The sequence below is a fragment of the Electrophorus electricus genome, chromosome 16 (genome assembly GCF_013358815.1).
Source record: "Electrophorus electricus isolate fEleEle1 chromosome 16, fEleEle1.pri, whole genome shotgun sequence".
Classification (NCBI taxonomy): domain Eukaryota; kingdom Metazoa; phylum Chordata; class Actinopteri; order Gymnotiformes; family Gymnotidae; genus Electrophorus; species Electrophorus electricus.
Window position 1 is genome coordinate 7,791,273 of NC_049550.1, and position 24,060 is coordinate 7,815,332.

Genomic DNA, 24,060 nt, shown 5'->3' on the forward strand with positions numbered 1-24,060 from the left:
GATAAGGAATACGTGCTATTTCTGTACACAAGCCTTCCCCTGTGATCATCTGGTCTCCTGTCTGGTGTTGGAGCACCGCGACTCCGGATGTGCTACATGACGAGGAGCCATTTATAAAATGTCCGCACCGGCGTCACCAGAAAGGACCCGCGAAAACCCCGCAACACTAGCCGGTCTCACTCGCAGCGGCGGGAAAGAGGAACAGGAGTGATGGTGGAACCCCGACAGATGAAAGAAACCCTGTTTGTCCTGTTCTTTGCTCAGTTTTTTTCAGGAGTGGGGGTGGGGTTGTTTAAAAAATAAATAAACAAATAAATAATAAATAGCCCCGGTCTACTACAGCTCACACTGCGTTGTATGCAGCGCTTGCTGTTATTTTGGTTTCTCTGGCTGCTGGTTATGTCTTCCTGCACACCTTCCCAGTGGAGATGTATGGACAGTGGTGTACTTGTCTGGTGTACTCATGCTACTGACCTGAGCTGAGCAGGACGAGAGGGAGAAAGGCGAGAGAGAGAGAGAGAGAGAGAGAGAGAGAGAGAGAGAGAGAGATAAAGAAGGGGTAAAACAGCTCTCACCTCCATAGGGAGCTCTCAGTAACACTGCCCAAGTGGAAGTCATAAAGCTTGGTCAGGATCAAAATCACCTGCAAGACAGAAGCAGAAGTTAAGCCTCTAAAAAACTGAAGGGGACAGAGTAGTCACAGGGGACAGAGGGGACACAGAGGATACAGCCTGATGTAGCCTAACATGTATCAAACAGTGGCAGGAAAAGAGTGGTCCTAAACGGTCCTAACAGTTCACTCCTGTAGACCATGTTTCTTACTAGACACAGCAAAGCAAAGAATTCGAGGGATTTTTACTAACTGTATATAAAGTGTATATATTTTATTCTGATTGTTCAATTAAGATATGTCTTATTTTCCCCTACATGTGTCCAAATAAACCCAAACCAGCCTTAGTCCTACTCGAGTTTTTACAGGGTACATCATTTTTCTCTCAAATATGGATCATTGGTTTCTATCTCAGTCCTGTCAAAATGCCATAGCTCAGATGTAACACTTCCAATACCATAAACCCTCACATGATGCATGACAGGAAAAAAACAAAACAAAACAAACAAAACAAAAAAACACAAGCCAAGATGAGAAATTCCAGCAAGCATCTGTGTTATCCTGTTTACTGCTGTGTATTCGTCACTCACAGCACCAAACTGCCTCCAAAGCTTTGATGCTGATGTGACTGATCTGGACATTTCTCAACCTTGATTGCAAAGGTCGTTTGATCAGCGGGCTCTCTTTGGTGCTGGTGTTCTGAGGAGTTAGCCTTTGGGGTTAAACAACGGACAACACAGAGGCTTTGATAGTAGACAAGCTAGCTGTCCAAACTGACTCGCACACACCTGAACACACAAATGTGTACGCACACGCACAAGCACACACACACACACACACACACACACACACACTCTCAGTCTCTCTCTCTCTACCAATCTGTGTTGCATTGATAAACTCAGAAAGACTGCACTTGCACTAGTTACTAGGAAAATCCCGAATTTTCACACACATTGTACGAAATGGGACATTGCCTAAACATTGCATACCTTTACTGCAGAAAAATGAATCAATGCTAATTAGAGACTTGGCAAGAAATAAAATCTCCATCACAACATACATAAGTGGATATTGCAAAAATTAAAGTACCTGAAAAAAAGACTTCTGGAAGCTTTATAAATTAGATCACTAAAATAACCCTTGTGATCATTCCTTATAGTGACTGGCAAATGGATCTAAAAATCAATCCACAAGATCCTTTGAAAGGAGCTAATGGAATGTGGGCTCTAAAGTAACTAGGATGAATAGAATATGTATGCAAAATAATAACATGAGTAGCCTGATGTATGTAAAAAGCGCATTTGATGGAAAGGTAGTGGCACAGTGGAATGGTTACCAAAAGAATACATCGAAATGACATTGCATTAACTGCTACCATCAGATAATGTTTGCATTCTGGGGTATTAATCAGAAGCTTGTTGCTTATGTTTGACTAGTGTAATGCGCAACAGAAGCCACAGGCTGATGTAGGACACATATGATCACTAGCCACCGCTCCCCCACTGGGCCTCCATCTGAGACATTTTACATAAGCACAGCTATTTCCATGCCCCGGGCACTGCCTTTTGTCCAGGGCCCTGATAGGCTGAGGAGACTGCCCTCATTTGCATATTCCATCAGTCCCGCGTGTCAGCACTGCCTGCCGTTAAATAGGCACCCATCTTATACGATGAACACAACCAGTGAGTCGCGTCACCCGAGGTGCCCACATGGCGCCGCTTATTAACTCCTGAAAGGTGTGCAGCATAGGAAAAAAATATCATTTCACAAATGACACAAAGGGGCGGGGGGGGGAATCACTGGCGTTTGGTAGTCGTCCTTGACCTGTTTCGCCCTGTCTGGCTCCCAGAAAGGCTGCTTCTACAAGCAGTCCCAGTAGCTGTGGAGGATCTGGGGTAAGCCATGGCACTATAGCTGGCGGAGGCTGGGATGTGAAGACTGGAGAGAGGGGAAGACCGGGCCCTCGGCCCCTCTTCACAGGACGGAGGACAGATGATGCGGGTCAGAGAGGATCACACAGCCGTAAGGTGAGGGCAATACAACGAGAGACAGAATGAATGAATGAATGAATGAATGAATGAATGAATGAATGAAGGCAGAAATAAATAAATAAATAAATAAATACATTTTTAAAAATTGGATTTTTGTGCCAGTTAAAATGTATAGCAAACTTGTAAAGGAGTGTATGCATGTGTGAGGTGTGAGTGAGTGAGTGAGTGAGTGAGTGAGTGTGTGTGTGTGTGTGTGTGTGTGTGTGTGTGTGTGTGTGTGTGTGTGAGGGAGGGAGGTGGGGGTATGTGGGTGCAGTGGTTCCAGTGGTTGTTTGGTTGTCTAACACACATTGCAGAGGGGAGCACACACACAATGCACACAGCATGTGGAGGGAGGTCACACTGAAACACCCACCCACACACACACACACACACACACACACACACACACACACACACACACACACACACACACATTCTTGTGTCATTTTGAATTGTAGATTAGCCAGATGGTTGGGGGAAAATGAAGAAAAAAAACATACCGCAACATTTATTTGAAATGTATTCAACATACACAAAGTACCAACATGTGTAGAATGTTTAGTAGTGTTTCACCTCTCACCTATACATTGATGGATCCAAATTTGCTTTGTTCTAACATGAGTAAAAAAGAAAACTCTTTGAACTGACAAAGCAGGTTTTCTTAGGCAAATTTAATATAGGAAGGGGCATAATTAGGCAAGTTCAGCTCAACTGAAGACCAGACTTCACTTCTGTTTATGTACTTTTGAACTTTGAACCAAACCTGATATAGACTGCCAAAGGTTGTTTTTTTTCGGCACCTCATTTTGTAAAATAAATCAAAGGCCTCATCGCTGGTCTGAAATTAATTCACAGAACACATCTAATGCTGCAGCACATGAAGTATGGCATGAAGGGACACTAGGTCTCCAGTACAAGGTCTTCTCACTGAAACCTCAATTGACCTGCAATTAATTCTAGAAATGTCAATTATGCTCAACTTGGATTGTCGTCATTGGACTTTAATTAAAGCAACCATGGTGAAAAGAAATATTATTAGCATAACTAAATGCTCCATAGCCACAAAGACCAATTTAAAGTGTCAAACTCAATTTTGGGCAGTGTGACAGCAGGCCCCCTGCTAATGAACCAACTAATGACTTTTCTTCTTGGAAATCTCTCTCTTTCTTCCTCTTTCTTTCTTGTTTTCTCTCTCTCTCTCTCTCTCTCTCTCTCTCTCTCTCACACACACACACCCACCCACACACACACCATTCTTGCTTTCTATACTTTTAATCATGTTACCTCTTGAGTGCTGTAGTCTCCCTGAAGTGCACATTGTTTCAAAGTTCCTCTGGAAACCTTGGGTACCTCATTACAACTTTCAATATCTCTCTCTCTCTCTCTCTCTCTCTCTCTCTCTCTCTCTCTCTCTCTCTCTATATATATATATATATATATATATATATATATATATATATATATATATATATATATATATATATATATATATATATATATATATATATATATGCACACACACACACACACACACACACACACACTCCATTAACAAAATAACACATCCACGAGTGTGTTAGCAACTGGTAATAAAACCATGAAACCAGCAGTAATGCACATGCTACACATCTTAGGACTTTTAAATGTCAAACAAGGACCCCAGAGGCAGCCTGTTAACTCATCCAAACATGGATAAATGTAATGAAACAGAGAGTGATCACACTAGCTGCCTCAAAAGATGTAAGTCTAATTAATGTGTGCGATGATCGATGTGTGTTAAAGTGTACACAGCACAAGAATCTGACTAATATGTATTTTGCTTTCAGTGTACTTGACCACAGTGCATAAATGGCACTAATTTCACACATTTGCATGTTTATTTTCCTATAAGCAAAGAAAGCCTTGATTCCATGTCACAATGGCAAACATGCTTCTCGAACAGCGTCATGTTTTCCCAGATCAAGACGCCATGCTCAGTTCATAACTTAATTATCAAGCTGACTTTGTGTGCGAGCGCAGAGCAAAACACTCTGTGACTTGAGGCTAAGAACCCTGAAAAGGAATTATGTATCTTAAAGCGACAGTTCAGTCAAAAGATACTCATCTTGAAAAAGCACTATAAAAAAACAACTCATCTGAGGGGAAAAAAAAAAACTAAAGTTAGCATTACCCATTAGCATGTCATTGGCTGACATAACTGTTAGCCCCGTTAGCATGACAAAGAGGTGACAAAGTTAGACGGACGTCATGTTTGATTGTACTATGTCACGATGGTTGTAACTTTACCACAGCAACTCGGCTTTTCAAATGTAAATGATGCAGCAGCAACTTTCCAAAGAAGCCATTTGCCCTGTTTTATTAGTGTGACTTTCCTCACACGCTCCGGCTAACATTCGCCTAACGGATTAGGAAGGTGACGTCTGAGAGAGAACTATTACAGTCACCACTGCAAGCCAAGATGGTCCAAACACGAGGTGCCATCTTCAACTGCTTACTAAGCACGGTATACACAAAATTCTGACCAACACACACACACACACACACACACACACACAAACACACATACACACACACATAATACACACAAACACACATACACACACACACACACAAACACACATACACACATACATATACACACACACACACACAGAGCAAATGACATGGCAATGGCGATCTGCAGTGATTATACAAACATGATTAGGCTTTCAGAAATAATCACAGCAATAGCGTTGCTATTACACAGCCAGAAGACAATGGCTTGAATGGTATCTCTGTTTTGAAATCGAGATGGGCCTTTTTGGCTGATCTAGGAACAGGTGCTTTTGTCCAAACCATTACTTTATCTATTAAATGACAGACTGCAAAGTGGGCCTTAGAGAATTATTAAAAGATATAACCTTACCTAAAAGTTTTGCTTCTATAAATACAGCATGCCATAGGGGGAAGATAGAAACCATTTCTGTGAGGTGAACAGAGCCTGGATTAGGAGAGTCAGTGATGGGGGTGATATGCATGTCCAAAATGGGGTAAGGTTGACTGAATGTGTATGATTGTTTGAAGTGAGTTAGATATCTCATTAAAAATGAACAGAGAACACACACACACACACACATACACCGTACATTCACCACACAGAAAAGCTCCATTCTCCAAGCATTTATTACTTGAACTCAGTGAAAGAAGTACAAGATTTAGTTTCTATTAGTTTGTCATTTCCTACGCAACCCCTAAGGAAACTTCTGACACTGTTTTTAATAAAGAAAAGTTTTTTGCACTGAAATCTATTTTTTGGCATGCCAATACATTGCCAGCCATCACATAGCCTTTTAGTGCAAGACACAAAAAAGCAATCTGTTTGTGTGTGTGTTTTTTTGTTTGTTTGTTGTTGTTGTTTTTTTTTACAAACGTAGCTTTTAAGGTTTAGGACCTACAGTTTGTCATTTTATTTGAGAGGGAGCAAGATTTCCAGATTGGTCTTAACTAGTCGGAGTGGCCATTCTGGAATGTGTGAACTTTAGCTTCGTTTCAGTGTAACGGGCTATTATCACCTCCTTTGGTGAACATTTTGCTTCCCTTCCTGCGTGGCCAGATGACTCTGCCAATTTATTGGGCCAATCACAAAGTTAAAGAAAAGCATAATTGCCAGGTAGATATTTTTTACACCAATCGTGACGTTCTATGAAGCTGCAGAGAGTTTCTGGGAACACAGGGGCAATATGAGCACCCTGAAAACTTCATACCAATTATGAGCAAGAGAGCTGGAATCAGATTCTGTATGAACGAAGTAGTAAGGAAAGATACAGAGGCTCTAACCCCCTCTGGCCGTGATCTTTGCCATTTATAGCTTATCATATGGTTCCTTCAAATTGAGTTCAAATTGACTGAGCAAAAGATGGCATCTTCTTCTCAGTAGAGACATTACAGAGACCTTGCAGAGATCAAAGACCATACAGAGACTTTACAGAAACCATACAGAGACCCCAAAAAAAGGCCACTGAAAGACCATAGAGACCACAGAGATCATAGAAAGACCTTACAGAGACCATACAGAGAACATACAGAGGATAAACAGAGAACATGAAATGATCATAAAGACCTTACAGAGACCATGCAAAGACCACAGTTCTAAAGCGTGAGTAGTGGACCAGGCTAACGTTCCAAGGTCAGTTCACTTCTGGGCCGTTTCGCTAGTCCTATGGTCTTGCCACAGTTAACAAACTTTCAACATGTAGCAAAAAACACAGAACTATAGTGCAATGTAATGTGTCCACAATCTAAAGAAATGCTAGAGTCACATTCAGAAATGAACAATAATAGCATAGTTAAGAACGTTTGAGGTGGAAATGTCTGATGTGGTATATACTATGATTAAGGTATATACTATGATTAAGGCATATACTATGATTAAAACTCACCACATGGCATAATATACAAACGTGATTTATTAACATCAGTCAGATGAGTGCTATATAACGCCCAGAGTGCAAAGTCCATAAACCCTTCAGATTCCATAATTAGCAGTTATGGAACTGCTAGCAGTTATAGCTGCTCCCAGCCATAGTATCAAGTCTTAGGTGAAACTCACTAAGGGGTAGTATGGGAATCTAACAGCCTGGTTAAAAGCCCACATTAACTGACTGGTATTCCTCACAGCTAAGGAATCAGGAATCCCCTGTCTTTGCTTCTCTCTCTCTCTCTCTCTCTCTCTCTCTCTCTCTCTCTCTCTCTCTCTCTCTCTCTCTCTCTCTCCCTGTGTGTCTCTCTCTCATTTAAACATCAGATCTCAGAAATACTGCCAAAACTTAACTCTTCTGTTATTTTTCCTACACCTGATCTTGAACCTATGTTTCCTATTTGTGCTGACCTTGATCCAGTCTAACTGGTTCAAGTACCAGCCATAACCACTAGAACATCACCTGGTTAACTGGCCTCAAATCAGTCCTTGCTGATCAGCTCACCTACAAAGAGAAGAACTGAACATTGCCCGAAGGACTTGTAATTAAAATCAATGTGAATTCAAACGCTCATTACAGTGAAATGTGAGTACTTATCTGTTTAAATTTTAATTAAATCGACATGGCCCAGGGGTATGTCAGAAAACACAAGCTACCAGACCTTTTTGTGATTGATTCATTTCTTTAATATTGTAATAACAGGCAATGCTTGCTCTTACAGTCCCTAAAGATTAATAAAAATGGACAGGATGTAAAACTAATTAGCTGAAATGAGAGAGATGATTAAGTATAAACCAGACATTTGTTGAACTTTTAGTTAATCACTGGAAACGTCACGCTTATCGAACGTTTGTTGAATTGTATCCCACTGGAACACAACACTATACTTGAACAATGGGTGCTACGATTAAGGCTAATATCATACCTGATTTGGATTAAAGTTCTTTAACTCTTTCTGAGAACTGTTTGTCCTACAAAGCTGACTTTCCAGTACAATATATTTATATATATATATATATATATATATATATATATATTGCAATTAAGCGCATCCTGCTGGCTGATAGCTGGTAAATTAATTAAACATGATCAGCATTCTAACTCATCTGGACACACATCTTCTCTTTTTTGCCATTTGAGATTCTTTCCTTTTTTCCTTTTTTTTTTTTACAAGTTGTTGACTTCACTAGTTTGAGTCTTGAGGAGAGTGTTACTATGGAAACAAGTGCAGCCAACGACATGTTGCTACATTCTGGTTTTTAGAGACTGCATGTTGAGAACTGCTGGTGTTTAACATCAGATTCAAAACGCATCCTTGTTTAAAATGATGCACAAAAATTGAGCCTGTTTTCCTTGATATTACTTTAGATCTTGAGCCCTTTTTAACTCTTAATATGCTGGAGACAGTGTGGTCGTTTTGCGAAACTTCTGACGCGTAACTGTGTAAACATAAAGTTTAGCCGGTGCCTTCATTAAACAGAGCACCGAGCTAACAGGACATGAGAGATTTGCTTGTAAAGGACACTGTGGCAATGAACCATTCACCACAATGGACAAGTGAATTTACACAGTCTTCTCACGATAACTCTGTTGTTTGAGTGCCTGTTTCCCACCAATTTGCTTATACGGATATTGATGTTCCCCTAAAAAAGCAGCAAAGAACATCACACATATACACCCACATACGTAAAATGTAGTATAAAATGTGCTTCCTTTTCCTGCCCACATTCCTTTTTCTCCCAGGGTGCATCAGGGCCTTCACGGGATCTTTTCTAGCAAGTCAACCGAATCAAATTCTATCTGACTGTGTGTAGTGGAGGCAGTGGGGCCAAAGTGGAAGATAAAAGTGAAAGTCTCTTTCTCTCTCTCTCTCTCCTCTGTCTCTCATCTGTTTCTCTCTCCTCTATTTCCTCCCTTTCTCTTTCTCTCTGTTCTCACTCTCTCTCCCCACCTTCACTGCTCATCATTACACACTGTGCCACTGAGGCACAACAGAAGACATACAACAGCAAAATCTGAAGAAAAAAAAACAGTCTGATCTTGAAGTGGATGGAGCAATATCTATCATTTCACTCATACTGTGTGTGGAATCTACAGAATCTGGATTATCAGTTCAGAGATGTTCAGATTTCAGGTAGCAGGTGAGGTTGTTCAGCAGTAAAACAAAAGGTACTCGTGCTGTCGTATTATTTGTGTATAAGAGGCTATGACACTGAAATGAGCTTTTGCCTCCATTTAACAACATGCAGTGGCATGGCATTAATGTTAGTCCTAGATTCTTCTCATCCTTGTAATGGGACTCAAACAAGCTCATTTCACTCCTACCTGGTTTTGCTTTCACCTTCACAGATTCTGGTATATTCCTTTATCTCGAAGGAGGAAGTCCTCCCTGCAGGCATCTCTGTGTCATCAGGTTTCTCCTCAGAGATGAAGACACACTCACACACACTCGCATACACAAGCGTTCAGCAGGGCTCACTGACGAACACCTAGTCACATCTTTCTCTCTTAATTATATCCTCCTTTTTTGCACCGGGGTCCTGTCAGACCTGTCGCTCTGATGGGGAGCATCCATCCCCAAAATACCAGGGTAAAAAAAGCCCTGAAAGAAATTACATTCGAAAAAAAAAAGGACACCCTGGAGAATGATGGTACAGCCCAGCATCCAGCCATTAGGCATGTGCTATTAGAAGCTTGCCCTGTTTCCAGGGACATGAATTCAAGCCTGTGGGTCTGGGACTGTTTGCGCAGGGGGACTGCTCTCTGTTACCTGTCAGTAAATTATGCCAGCAGGTATTATATGATGTCACCTGACAGGAGGCGTGAGGCGAGTCACATTACCGTCTGACAAGCTGGGAAGTGTGAGGGAGACGGAATGACAACTGCAGTTGTCGTGATGTGATTGACAGTCCATTTGCGCTTGAGCTTATAGATGAGCAGGGCGTGGTTTGTCATCTCACACAAATTGCAGGTTACAAGACAAACAATGGGCAGTACGGGGGATACATGGCTAGATGGCAGCATGTAGATATGTCATCTCCAGCTGACTGCTGCCAAATTGTTATGTCAACTTATTCATTCTAATTTGTTGCAGTGCAACCCTTTCTTAGAAAAACTGAACTTGAATTTGAATATGACTGTGCCATTACTTGCTAAGAGAAACAAAAAAACTTAAGTACCAGGAAAAACAAGTATTAAACAGGAAAATCTGTGTGTGCGTGCCTGCGTGCGTGTGATTGAATGTTTAACAACATCAAAACATATTTCAATTAATTCGGCTTTGTTAAAACAAGACCACATAAAACTGTAAAAAGGTTACAATTAAATCAACACATCAGAGGCTGCAATTAGATCATCTCTGAAAAACATCAACATCAGACACGGGCCAAAAACATAAAACGGCCAAAGACCGAAAAAAAACAACATGCTTGAGCACTGCTCTGAGTCCACACTCTCCCTCCCTGCCTTTTATCAAAATACACTCCACTACTGATCTGAGATCAGCAATAACATTTTTACAACCGGTGATACCAAATAGATGATAGGGGGCGGCAGGTAAACAAAGCAGCCAGGTTGGAAGCAACACAAGCCAAGCAGCAGTAACGCGCATCACTTCAGCCTGGGCGCCCTTCAAAAAAATGTCAGCCTCCCCCTTGAGCAAGAGAGTGCGCGAGCGGAGATTCCCATGTGGCGTGACGTGATCGAGCCTGACGCGGCCGTGCGCAAAGGCCTTCCGCAGCTTTCCCACGAGGCAGTGCTTCAGCCCCGCGGCGCCTGCCACCACAGGAGCAAGGAGTCGTGCAGGAGTGTGGGTTGAGTGTGTGTGTGTGTGGGGGGGTTGCGGATCGAGCCGTGACCCGAGGCACGTGGAGTGCGCCGCGACGAGGCGAAGGAACAGAGGATCTGCGCTCCGACACATTCTGAAGGCTTTCAAAGCAAATCTGTTATGTAAAGGAAGCAGGCGGAAAGGGGAGAGTTGCTGGAGGATGATGACAAAAAACGTTACATGCCAAACTAGCGCCTGCGTGAGCTCAGAACCGACCTGTTTGAGTCTGAAAGACATTGCCAAGCAATTCTGCAGTCCTACTACCGATTATGCACACAGCATAAACACTAAGCAAAGAGTGATATGTCAAAGCAAATAGGTAAATATAGTTTGACAATAATAAATAGTATATGCATAATGGTGAGAAAGTTCAATTAGAAGATGGCTGACTCTGTCGCGGGGTATTTAGCAGGGCAGTGAACTGTCTCTTGTGCTCAGCTTCGTGTACGCAGGACTTCGTATTGGCAACGTCGCTCTGAAATTCCATTTCCATAATAACATGATGGACAGTTGCCAGCCTCATCTTAATCTCCCAGAGTAGGCATGCCATTTATTTCTGGCAGTACCCTAAATAAAAAAATCTTTTTTTTAAAAAAAGCCTCCAGTATTGAGTTATACAACCTACGAACCATTAGGTTAAATATTTCACTATCCTTGTCTTTATTGATTACTTTGGTCATTCCTGTTCTTATCTTAAAGGTTAGAACAGAAAGTATTTGAATACAAAATTAGCCTTTTACATCATACAAATTACTAAAGTGAATTTCTCCCCTCGAATTAATGGGAAAGCCTCGTATGCCTCTGAGGATGTAGTACGGTGTATAATGTGCTTTTATTTAAATGTATTTGTTCACCATGTTCCCAGCTAAAATATCCATCAGTCTATCAATTATCAGCCTAATAACCACATCAAAGGCTGAGGCAGATAAGGAGGAGAAACAGCCGCATTGTTGGGCAACGGCTTCTTTATCCGCACTAAAATACAGAGTCCCTCTGAGTGAATTCCAAACCAATTAACGGCAGAGCGTTCTCCAGCGTGCAAGGCAAAGATCAAAGGAGATTTGGTCTTGGTCTACATTTGACCGCGAGGGCTAACGCTCTTGAATTCAATTGAGCACGTTAACAAGAACGGTCGAGTTTGAGAGCGGAGGCGAGGGGGAAGGGACGGGAACGAACTTCTTTTGTTTCCCTGTGAAATCCGCCAGAGCTCGGGCGGGATGAACGCGCTGTGGGGCGGCTCGACTTGCACAGAGACGACCTCGCTAACTGAGGCGGTACGAGCTTCTCTTTGTAATCGGTGGCAAAACAGTCTGGTTCAGCATCTGTATTGATAATGATACCGGCAGCACGCCTTTGTCTTGAGCGAATAAAGCTACTTTTGTGATGCTGAAAGGACACTGGATGTTGGCCTGACGCAGTCTGTTAACACTGTTAAAGGTTATTAACACAGCATTAAATGTGATTTCTTCTTGATGTTCTGCAGGCTTAGACAGACCAGACACACACACACACACACTCACATATCCTGATCGTTAGAATGTGCTGCTCATTTATTTAATCTGTCAGTACCCGAGACAGTCAATGCATCGCATGAATTTCTAATCCCTTTCAGGCACAGAGCTGGAGAAATTTTAACCAAGCCTGGCGCTCAAAGAGAATACACCTCATTTTCTCTCCGTCTCTCCTCCCTCACCTTCTCTCTGTTTAATACAACACTCTATTCATACTTTTATTCTTTTTTCCCCCACTTTGTTTAGCGTGACAGAGATCCCACAGATGTCATGGGGGAGCTGTGGCTCTGGAATGAATAATTCCAGCATCAAAAACGGGCACAAAGAGGCTAACGGACACAAACGCTTGCCGGCAGCACAAATGGGGCCAATTTGACTCGTTTCACATGCACCTTAGTCCGTCTTCACTAGCGGTGTCTACATTAGCCCTGACAGGTTGAGCAGAGGTGCCATTTTGGCACATTGTTCACTGTTTTAGCATGAGGCTTCAAATGTTATGAGACAGCTTCCTACAGGCTTGCGGTGTCTGCAACGCTCGGTTAACACCGTGACAAGGTTGAACCCACGCCGTCTGGAGAAGACCACACCTGTAGAACGGCAACTCCGCTGCAGAAACAGGACGGGCGGCACGCTCACCCACGGTACAGCGGTAGGCGTTGTCTTAATGCGCTGTTTACCGCACAACACATTTGGACCTGCCTGTGTCTATGGATGTTGGTTTGAAGGAACACTTTGGAAGAAGGGCTAAAATAACTCCTAATGAGTGGCAACTAGTGGGGTGTGTGCAGCACAATGCCAAATGAGCTCATGCTAACCGCTGTCTTCTAGCTTTCGAGTCGCTATCCTGAAGCGTTGCCGGGTCCACCTTCCCATCATCGGGTGGAGTACACCGTGTTATTCTGAAATTATATGAACTTCATGTCTTGGAAAGGAATAAATAAAAACATACATAAATAGTACAGAGAGCTTTTGCAAATATGCCATACCAAGGGTCTCTGGATCTGACAAGCTGAAATAAAAATTGAAAAACTACAGAAATCAAAAAACCCATCAACAAAACATGGAAATTCTGCACATTACGTCCTTTGCCAAATGTAATTTTAATTATATAGATTTATTCTCGATTTACTCTTGGGTGCCTTTGTACTATATATATACCTCAGTGCAGAGAAGCTAATAAAACTGTCAAAAGCAGTGATAAAGACAGACAGTTATAACCATGTGTCTATCCCACGTAATAATGCTTCAGAGGCTGGCAGTCATTATCTTGACAGAATTACACGTTTCTTTCTCTCCTTCCACCTGTTTTTCCCCCATCTTCTCTTTCCGTCTTCATAAATGCTCCAGGTCAAATTGAGTTTATGGCTTGTACATGCTAGTCATAAGCCTTTCCCCTCTCTCCTCTCTCTTTCTGTCTCGGCGGGGGAGTACATCGCAGGTCGAGGTGTAATTCGCCGACGTTTGCGCCTCAGCACTTGTTTCGCTATGAGATCACTCCTCCCACCGGAGAGACATCCCGACATGCCTGTACAAGCTGAGGCAAACTATGTCCTTCAGTGGCTGAAGACCACTCAACTCTGTTAAGACCCCACCAAGGACCATGAGAAGAGCTCTCCATCAGAAGTACAAGCAATACAAGTGAAGAGAGATATCTGCCAACCAAATGTTAGCTTTCCTTCAGTGTCAACATTACCTCCATAGATACTATGCGGCTATAAAGTTTGATGGCACAGAGTGAGGTTATAATCAAATGGTAATTATCCTGTTTTATAAGAGCAAACCGGTGGCATATTGCCTACCCTTTAGCATAATTAGTTAACAAAACAATTAAGCGCCAAATTTAATGCATGCACAGGCACTAATTAGCTTCTAATGCCTAGCATAAAGTGTCTTTTGATCGTAATTGTGTACTGTTTGCTGGTTCCTGGCCCACGGGGTTGGCCGCGCCACACTCAGAGTCGAAGCGGCACATCTGCAAATTTTGGCCCCCTCACCTGCTGTTAATTATGCTGTGGTCATTCTCCATAACATTTGAAAGGTGACCTGTTGTCTTGACACTTGGCTGTGTTCTGAATGAATAGTAGTTCACTTGCTCACTCTTGCGATCTCTATCTCACTTTCTCTCTAGTTCCTCCATCTATCTGTCCATCAATTTTACCCCAGGGGGGAAAAACAGCTGGAGGCTAACTGTGTATGCTGGCTCTTTTAAGACGGAATGCCAATTATTTCTGCGACAGTTTTTTTTTTGACCCTGCCGGTAACGAAAGGTTAGTCCTGACGAATCAGTTTGGCGACTGGCAACTTGTTAGCATTTGTGGGTGGTCATTCTGAAACAGTGAAGGATAGGAAATGGGGGGGGCAAAGAAAGAAAGAAGACATATCCTGTAATGAATGTTTCTTTCCATTTTATTCACTTTTTCCTGTCAAGATAATCTGCAGGCTTGATTTAAATTCAGTCTATTAACCACAGCCACCGAAGCATGGAATAAACAGAACAAGTGCATTACGTATATTACAAAGTCAGCTGTACTCTCTAAGACAGCTGTAGTCTTATTATATCTTATTATAAAATGATATATAGCTCATTACCAGCTGAGGAGATTGCAATGCTTTGGAGTGTCCACATGTGCTAAGAGTAACCCTGTGCCACTTATACGTGACTGCATTTTCCAATAATACAAGCAAACAGAGCAGAACGATTCAAACTGGCGCTTTTGTTCCTGGCATGAGCAGGGAGATACTGACTTAAACACCTTAATTTGAATATGTATGCAGTCAGCATAGATTGGTAAACATAGAGGGAGAGAGCGAGCGAGAGAGAGAGAGAGAGAGAGAGAGAGAGAGAGAGATGTAATGGTTGAATTGTGCCTTATTTTGCATACTTTTTTTTAATTGGCCCTCATCTCCATTTCTGAACCACCCTGTTACCCATAGAAGCAAATCCTGAGTTCAAAAAATATTTTATTTGTGCTATATTTAACCACTCTACATAATTCACTCTCTTTCTCTCCTTCACCCTGCTGCTTTCTAATCAGATTCCTGAAGGTAATTCAAGCACCAGCTAGTCTTTACTATTACTTCCTAAAATACAACAAAACCAACCATAGTTTGTTCAGTAGAGCTCAGTATACAGTCCAATCAAAAAATGTAAAAATAAATATTAATAATTAACTAAAGAATAATAAAAAAAAAACGATTTTGTAGTCTAGGCTAGGCATGCTGCCCAAAATCCATTTTAAATTATAATAATTAAAATGGCCACATGCCCACAGTGTGGGATGAGAAGTTTTAAAGTATGGTAGAACATTGAAATATTGCTGCTTTATCAAAAAAAATTAAAAAGCCACTCAGACCTTGCCAGTGTCTGCACAATAATATACTGCCAACTGCAACAATATTGTAGTGTGGCTCTGCCGTTATACTGGTGTGCTGTGGAGACCCGCAATATGTCTCATCTACACGGAAGTATACAAGTTCGATTATCTACTGTATATATCTTACCCTAGTAATGTAATTGTTTTGCCATCTGTCAAGTCTGATCCTGCAGCTTGGAACTAGAATATAGTAGCAAAGACGTTCTTGCTGAGAGATACCATCTCTGAGCTCACAAAAGCAAGCAAACCTGTTTAGCACTGCCGGAAGAAAAAAAAGAGATCCTTCCAAATCAGAGTGTTGGTAAGGAGTGACTTTCTAAGGGTGTGTTTCTGAGTTGGTCCAATGATTTACAGGATTTTAATATGTGCACATAACCACACACACTCCTACAGATTCATCACTCCATTCCCTCACTCCAATGTGTGTCCCAGTGACTCCCCTCAAGCCTTTTCCCTGACTCAGCTGCTGGCGCTGGTGGGCAATCGTCCCATCGGTCAGTCTGTTTCCTTGGTGATCGTCTGAGCTGATCCCATTCCCTCGCTGACCGACGGGCCAGCCTCTCCCATTGCAGACGGGCGCCGAGATATCCAAACAGATTTGGATCATCGTTTACTGTCTCTGCCACTCATGTGGAAGCTTTCAGGTGAGTGGCTGACGCCACGGTGGGCCCGCCCACAGTTGGAACAGTCGATGTACATCAGTCATTATAATAGCTCAGAACAAGGCTCCACTCTCTGTTATCACAGTGGGCTGAGGGAATACCAGAATACCAAGAATGCACTGTCTGCATCTGCCACGGCTCCTGCCGACTTCCAGGGGACTTCTGAGGCCGCGCGCTACAGGTCCTCCCAGTACTCTCACATTACCATATGTCTCCGCCTCTCCCCCAGCCCATCCATCACAATCATGCTGGCGGTGAGACAGCTGTCCCAGGTCTGGGAATATTCACAGCCCACCAGGCTATCAAATTGCATCTAATTCTCTTTCAGTCAAGGCCCCGACTCATGGGGATGGGAGGCAGGGCCTGGGTGGTGGGCGGAGCTCCATGGCTCCTGGCAGAGGCAGAGGTGCCTCCACGAGCACATGTCGGGTGGTGGGTGGGGCTACGGGAAGGGAGAAAGAGAGCGGAGATGAGGAAGGCGATGGTTGGGACTCCCGGCACAGTGAGAAGATGGGGGCGAGAGGCAGACTCGAGGACGGAAATGCGCTGTTGTTCCTCCGGGAGGAAGTGAACGCCAGAGAGATGTAAGCAAATAAGAACATGGGTGCCCATGCTGGGCGAAGGAAAGAGCACGCACGGCCGCGTGAGAACTCGGCTGAAGATGAGAGACAGAGACAGAGAGAGAGAGAGAGAGAGAGAGAGAGAGAGACCTTGAAAAAATCCAGACTAAATTGCATGCCGTTTTCCGCACTCTCTCTCCCACCCTCCTCCTCATCCTTCACTGTCCCTCTATGGGGAATGTCACCTCTTTGTATCTACAGTACATAACTCCTTCTCTGCTGCATAATTGAGCACAGATGCTCCCCTGGGGCTGCGCAGACAAGGCAGGTGCAATCAGCCCCAGCTGTTTTCACTGCAAAACTGTAACCAAGCCGCTGTTCCCCTGCCCACCCGCCCCCACCCAAAACCCCACCCAATGCAGCTCATGGCCCTCAAACAAGGGAAAGCGCACTGCTCTCTTCCATGATCATCTCCCCAAATAGCAGATGCGGGGTCAGCCCGAAGAGGGGATGTGCAGGAGGAGGGGCCGTGCTGACCATGAACCCCAAGGTTGAAACACGAAACAAGGGGTTAGACAGGTGGAACAAGTGGATTGGCTCAGGCAGGCGGGTGGTGGCGGGCCATGAAAGGAAAGCTGGAGCCAATCAGCACCTGCTTTTGTCAACAAGGACCAATGGGCAGGGTGCAGGTGGGTCCAAGGCCCAGCAGGCTTAGGAGAGGCACAGCCTGCTGAAGATCATTGGGGGGGGGGGGGGTGTAAAAATGAGCTCTTTAGTAGAATAACGCTGCTCCATTAGCCCGACTTGTGCATGTGAAACACCCCTGAGGTGAATTATACCATCCACGCCCTTTGTCCACCTGGGCACCAACAAACAATTTAAGAATCCATTTACTGGAGGGGGGAAAAATGTGGCTCTCACCACATTCATTTTTGTCCAGCCGAGTTTTGATCTGCTCCACCACCAAACCTCAGCTGCAAGCAGCCCCGTAACAACGACCCCACTTTAGTGCCCCCTGGAACGCTGTCTCCCTGCAGGAAAAGACCACGAGGCTCCTCACAGCCGCTGCCGTTCCTGCTGCTTGCTTGGGGGGCGTGGTTTTGAGGGGAATCTGCCTTACATGGATTGGATGGGCCGCCGTTCCTCTGAGCCAGGATTGGACAAGGGGGTGGGACGGGCGCTCAAAGGCCTGCCCTTGCTAGTCCATTTCAGGAGCAGTGGAGTGCACTTTATTTTATTGTGGCATGGCAGGAGGCCAGAAGCTCCTCTCTCTCTCTCTCTCTTTCTTTCTTTTTCTGTCATATCCATACTGTGTTGAAGTTCAAACAAGCATATGAAAGAAAACCCAATAAACCTAAGACTGTGAATTCTTATTTTAAAATGAATCAAAAAGACATCTTGTCATAGTAGCATTACAGTTTACCAGCTCTGCAATACCATGTCCTTCATTTGGATACATTCATCTCTATAAGAATGAAGGATCACCATTTGTTCTGTTGCACCATGTGGGTCATATCCACTTTACAGAATACACTTCATAATATTGTTATTGTACACTTCTCTGTGTACAATCTACCATAGATGCATCTGTTATAACAGATTCTATTAAAAGCTCTCTGCAGAACATGTACGACCCCAAATGTTTGGTAGTTAAACAGGTCCCTCTTTAGATGTATATGATTTAGCCCAAGTCTAATAATGCCCCCAGGCTACTAGAATTTTATCAGCTGTCTGTAAGCCTGCAAATCGCTTAAGACCTTGCCCTTTGACCTTAGGTGTCTTGCATAAACTGTTGTAGCACACCGGCTGGGTGGTAGGTCAGCAACTTTTGATCTCGGTAACAAGGTTCAATGTCAGCTGCAGTGAGCACAACAGTGTGAATTTGTCTGAATCAGGGTATAGGGTTGAGTGTGGAGGTGGGGGTCTGGGTGTTCCTGGAAGCTGCGACAAATGACCACAGCTAGGGACAGCCTGTTTGAGAAAGGGTCTATTATCACACTGTTTCAGAAAGGGTCTATCAGCTCATACACCCATAATTAACACCAAAGGCAATGTAAAAAAAAATAGGGAATTAATTAAACTTTTTTTTTTAAACAAGTGTTCTTCAAGGGCTTTGGGCTCAAAATGCCCAGGGGGCCAGTTTGCGGTTCTCTTGGGCCAGGATGGTAGGTCTGAAAGTCATTTGAAAGTCTGCCATCCATTTTCAGTGCTGGCGAGCCAGATGAAGACGTGTACCGTCCCTGTCTCTTAGCATGAAGGCCTGCGACGCTCTGGAGCAATGACTCCAGAGACTAACCTCCCTCTCAGACCCTTCTTACAGTTCTCCCTGTGCTGTTCAAGGCTACTCAACTGTTCATTCCTCTTGTACTGTACCACATTGGCCTCTCCTCTACACTTCCAAAAAGGCCCTGAAAATAAGCTTAATTGAATTAGTAGCTAAGTCACACACATTGATTCTGAAATATACCAATTGCAAAAAAAAAACACATGCAAAGCTTGGATGTTCACTATGGTTACTCATACATTAGCACTGATGGCAGAGGTGGAGCAACTGTTTTAGACCTTTGGTATTTCTCGTAGCTGAAGAAGGGATCGTTCGTTTTCTTAAAGTTCATTTGGAGCCAAAACCCTAGCGCTCAAGACTCTATGGTGCAAGGATCTACTCTTTACCACAGCTAACATTTCACTGACAGCTACTGAGGAATTGCACCCCACTGGCTACACTGAGTAACTTGTTTTAACTACGTTTCTAACAGAAGCAAGTAAAAGAATAGTTCTCCCAGGAACTGTGTCTCCTGGAAAAAAAAAAAGACTGAAAGCTAAAGGGGAGTTAGCACAAAGGTAATGATGTTAGCTGACCTTTGCTACCTTCCAGTCACTGTTAGCAACCCCTGCATGTTTGTGTAAGGTAACTGTGGCAGCGGAGGCGTGGCCTAGCATCACCTGTGGGGCGGAGAGACGGGTCGGATGAACCAGCGGGTGATTAAAATGGGCTGCACCTGTGTGTGATTACTGGCAGCCCAGTCAGGCACGCAGACAGACAGACCGACACAGAGTGACTCTCATAGCATGTAGAATGGGTGAGAACCTGGCTGAAGATACAGAAACAGAGAGAGAGAGCGAGAAATTCTCCTAGATTTGGCACTAGATTTTTTTGGCACTAGATTTTTCCAGCCTAAATTGCATGCCGTTTCCCTGTGCGTGAAGATTCCTGCACTAAATGCAGAGAAAGCGGGAACCCTGATATCATCCTGTAAAGATCAGTTTTCCTGTCATTGTTTTTATTTTTTTCGGTTTACTGTTAGAATAAATCCAGCTCTGCTCAACCTCTGCCTCTGTCACTCTGCTTCCCCATGCAGTCTGGTATTCACCACAATGACCCTTTAAGACACTACAGTATATGGTCCCAGCCACTGAAATGCGAGGAGATACCCAAAGGGAAAGACAAACATTAGCTTTAATTGCTTTTTTTTTTTATCTTAACTGTTACAAATAAGAAAAAGCCTCAAACATTTGCTTAAGCACTGAATAATGAGGTATTTAATAATACTATTAAGTCTGAACAAGTGAAGAAAGCAAATGAAGTTGTTTCCTAGGAGCTCCAAATGTGAAACTAATTTGAATGTATAGCACCAATATCCGTACAAATGATGTTCATTAAGAAAACAGTACTGCAAGTCCACTACTCATTCTCACTAATGTTATATTAATGCTGGGCTCTGTCAGAAGAAAAAAAGTTTTATTGCTGTGCCACACACACACACACACACACACACATGCAGATGGACATGCACAGATATGTATGTAATGCAATTTGCCTGTAACACAATTGCACTTCATGGCTGGTGCAGCTTTGTCTGTTTGATCAAGCTGAGATGTTTAACTTAATCAAGACAGAAAATGATTGTATTTACAAAACCAACAGACATCTGATGATCAATTGATAACAAATGATACATAACAAGGATTACAGTCATTTGTAACTTTAGTAACATTTTTTTGTTACTAATCTACAGAATTTACACTGTCAACATCAACAGCTATCAACAATGTTTATTAATCTGATCCCTACTTCAGAAAACTCACTGAAATATTCTTCTCCTTTCTCATCAGTTGAAACATGAAAATAAAAGAATTAGATTCAAAATGTTCCATGGCAACAGAAGACCACCTGTTCATTTGTGTCTTTTTGACCTATTGTCCTTACGCCTTAGCGACACTGGGCAGCTGTTCCGACCACCTCTATCTACACACAGCGCTGGCTGTGTAGGGGTGTAAAAATCATAAAGGGGTGTAAAATCATAGCCAGGCACAGGGCTCGCTACTCTGAGGCCAGTTAAATCCCTGAGCAGTTCTCAATGTCCAGCAGCGGGTATTAGTCAAGGGCTGGGTAACATCGTTTACATGACTGCAACCATGAGGTAGCCACCGCAACATCGCTTCAGGACTCGCGTATGGCTTCGCCGCCAGAACCCCTTACCCGGGCAAGTTCGCGTGGAGAACGTCGCGTCTAAGCAGCCAGGGAGAACTGAGCAGGTGCACGGAACTCCTCTTCCTTCTGTATCCTCAGACAGAGAAACGTGGGGAAAGTTCCAGAAAAACGTTCATTATGAAGATTAATGTAAGCGGGAGAAGGAATTAAGGCTATCTCCATCCAGCTATAGCAATATGCTAAGTAAGACGAGACCATTGTGTGGATTAATAATAAAGGTTCTCAACAGCCAGGGATTCGGTTTATTAAATAATCTTTTCAGAAAAAAATGCAGTTAAGTGAGTAGGAAGATGTGCTGTAACCTGTTTAAAAATGAGAGATTAAAATGTTGCATTTATAGTCTCTCTTTGTGAACATGCTCTGTTGATTGACACTAGCATGGATATGGCATTTAATGGCACACACACACACACCATTACCCTGCCAGTGGTGGGTGTCCACTGAAAGCCCTATTTAGGGCTTAGACCAGATGTTATCTGTCTTTGAATAAGTAATTCAGTGCAAAGAAGAGAGGTTTTACATCATATTCATAGGTGGACATCCGCAGACTGAAATATTTCACATGGAGAACTCCACCCATCCGAGAAAATAGTTTAATTAAAAATCCAGAAAATAGCTTAGAAAAAATACTTTTCCCAGGAGCCCTCAAGGCTCATGACCCATGAAAAATTCAGCAGTTGCAAAGTTACCCTGTGCAACCCTCTAAATAATGAAGCGACTCACAAAGGGATCATTTGTTGGTTGCTATGACACGGGCCGAACGTGAGTAAACGTACAGGCCACCTCCAGTCTCCGTGCGACGGGTGCGTTAGCGTTATCGATCTGACAAGCTACATGTGTAACGCAGGAGTGTTGGTGGGGGGGCCGGAGGAAGACACGGAGGAGCCGGGGCCCATTTGAGTGGTCTGAGAGATGCGGCTGAGTGTCGCATCGCCCCTTAAGGAGGACGGTTTAGCTGGACCCCCCCCCCCCACACACACACTTAAAAGCAAAATGAGTAAATGGGCTCTTGTTTCACCCAGAAAATGCCATTTCACATGGCTGATAACAACCGCTAGCTGTACAATTACTGTGTGTCCCACACCTTCAGGAAAAAAGACACATCTAAGGGTGTGAGGCTTGGCACCCAGGCGACACACTCTAGGGTTCAGCCACTGCACCCCACAGGCCATATGGAAGTCCAAACAGTAAAGGCAATCTAACTTTTAGCCCTTATTTTCTTATAATACCAAAATAACAAAAGCTGTTATTTCACGATAAAAGTCACCAAAATCACAGCTAAGTTTTCCTTATGATCCTAGTGAATTAGACACACTGGCTACAACCACCATAACTGGGACTTACTCAGTACAACAACCCTAAGTTTCTTCACTTCATGCTTCCCTTTTCAACTTTCTTGTCACTTTCTTATCCTTTGTGGGCAGACGTCTGTGCGCCTTTCCCCGAAGTCACACAAAGGGCCTCAGGATCAAAGTGCTCCCAGTGTTTCTTGCTAAGTACGCCGACGCGCTGTCATCTCGCACACGAACAGCAAGTGCCCGCAGTTTGTTCCTTTGAAGTCGGCAAACCTTCTGAAGGTACCCCTTTCCCTCTGGGAAAACCTTTGGTTTTTTTATTGTATTCCATTGTGGTCAGTGTCAATGCTACATCATGCCAGGTGAGAGACTGTTAGGTTTACCAGTACACCAAGGGGCCATCGTCATCGCATTTGCACTTTTTGAGCGTACGCGCAAAGGAGGTAGTGTTTCTCCCAGACAGCAATGCAAAGATTGAGGTCGGACCACAGAACAAGCACAGTGGTGCAAGCCACAATTTTATGATTAGAAGTTTATTCTAAAACATCACAAAAGGCATATGTGGCATTTTGGTATATGGTTATTACAGAGTGCACATAAATTCAAGTTAGGCTAAAATAGATTTGCTGATATATAAGGAAAATATACAGACTGCAGCATTTGTTATCTGCCTAAGGTAATTCCCTTACTGAATGTGCTCCACATGTTCACTTTTGCTCTGAATAATAATGGAGCCTTAATACCAAATTAATCTCTTTGTCCTTACATGTTGTATAACTTTATGTTCAGCTCTTCTTTTCAGAGACCACAGCAGACATCTCCCACGCCACACGCCAAAGGTTGTACCTGGCTAACGGCTAAACCAGCAGTACTTTTCTCTATACTCTTAACAATGTGTTAACAGTTTGGGGGATAAAGGTAGAGACCTGGGGTCTCTATATCTCAAAAAGGATGCTCTTAGTCTTAGGGGTCAAAAGCGGAAAGCTCACAACGAGGGCGACACCACTGTGACTTGGGGACAACATACCGCACAGGTATCTGGAGACTAACCTTGGCAGAGCCAAAGTGCCATAAAATGACATTTCCCCTATTTCTGTTTAACGTCAGCCAGTGTGTCTGAGACCTTCCGGCCTTGTGTGTCAATGGCCTCTCTTCAAAAACTCCTCTTCTGTGCAAGTTAATTGCACATCTTGCATTCATAGTGAAAAGAAGAGATCTTTTATGGGGCTAGTTCTTACAA

At 43.3% G+C, this 24,060-nt stretch overlaps 1 protein-coding gene across 1 annotated transcript in view; it reads right to left on the reverse strand.

The window, feature by feature from the left end:
- sorcs3 (sortilin related VPS10 domain containing receptor 3) overlaps nucleotides 1-24,060 on the reverse strand; it is a 156,397-nt gene that overhangs the window by 91,243 nt on the left and 41,094 nt on the right. The window contains exon 2 of the mRNA XM_035535023.1: nucleotides 576-643. Within this exon, the coding sequence (XP_035390916.1) occupies nucleotides 576-643 (68 nt within the window). The remainder of the gene's footprint in view (nucleotides 1-575; nucleotides 644-24,060) is intronic.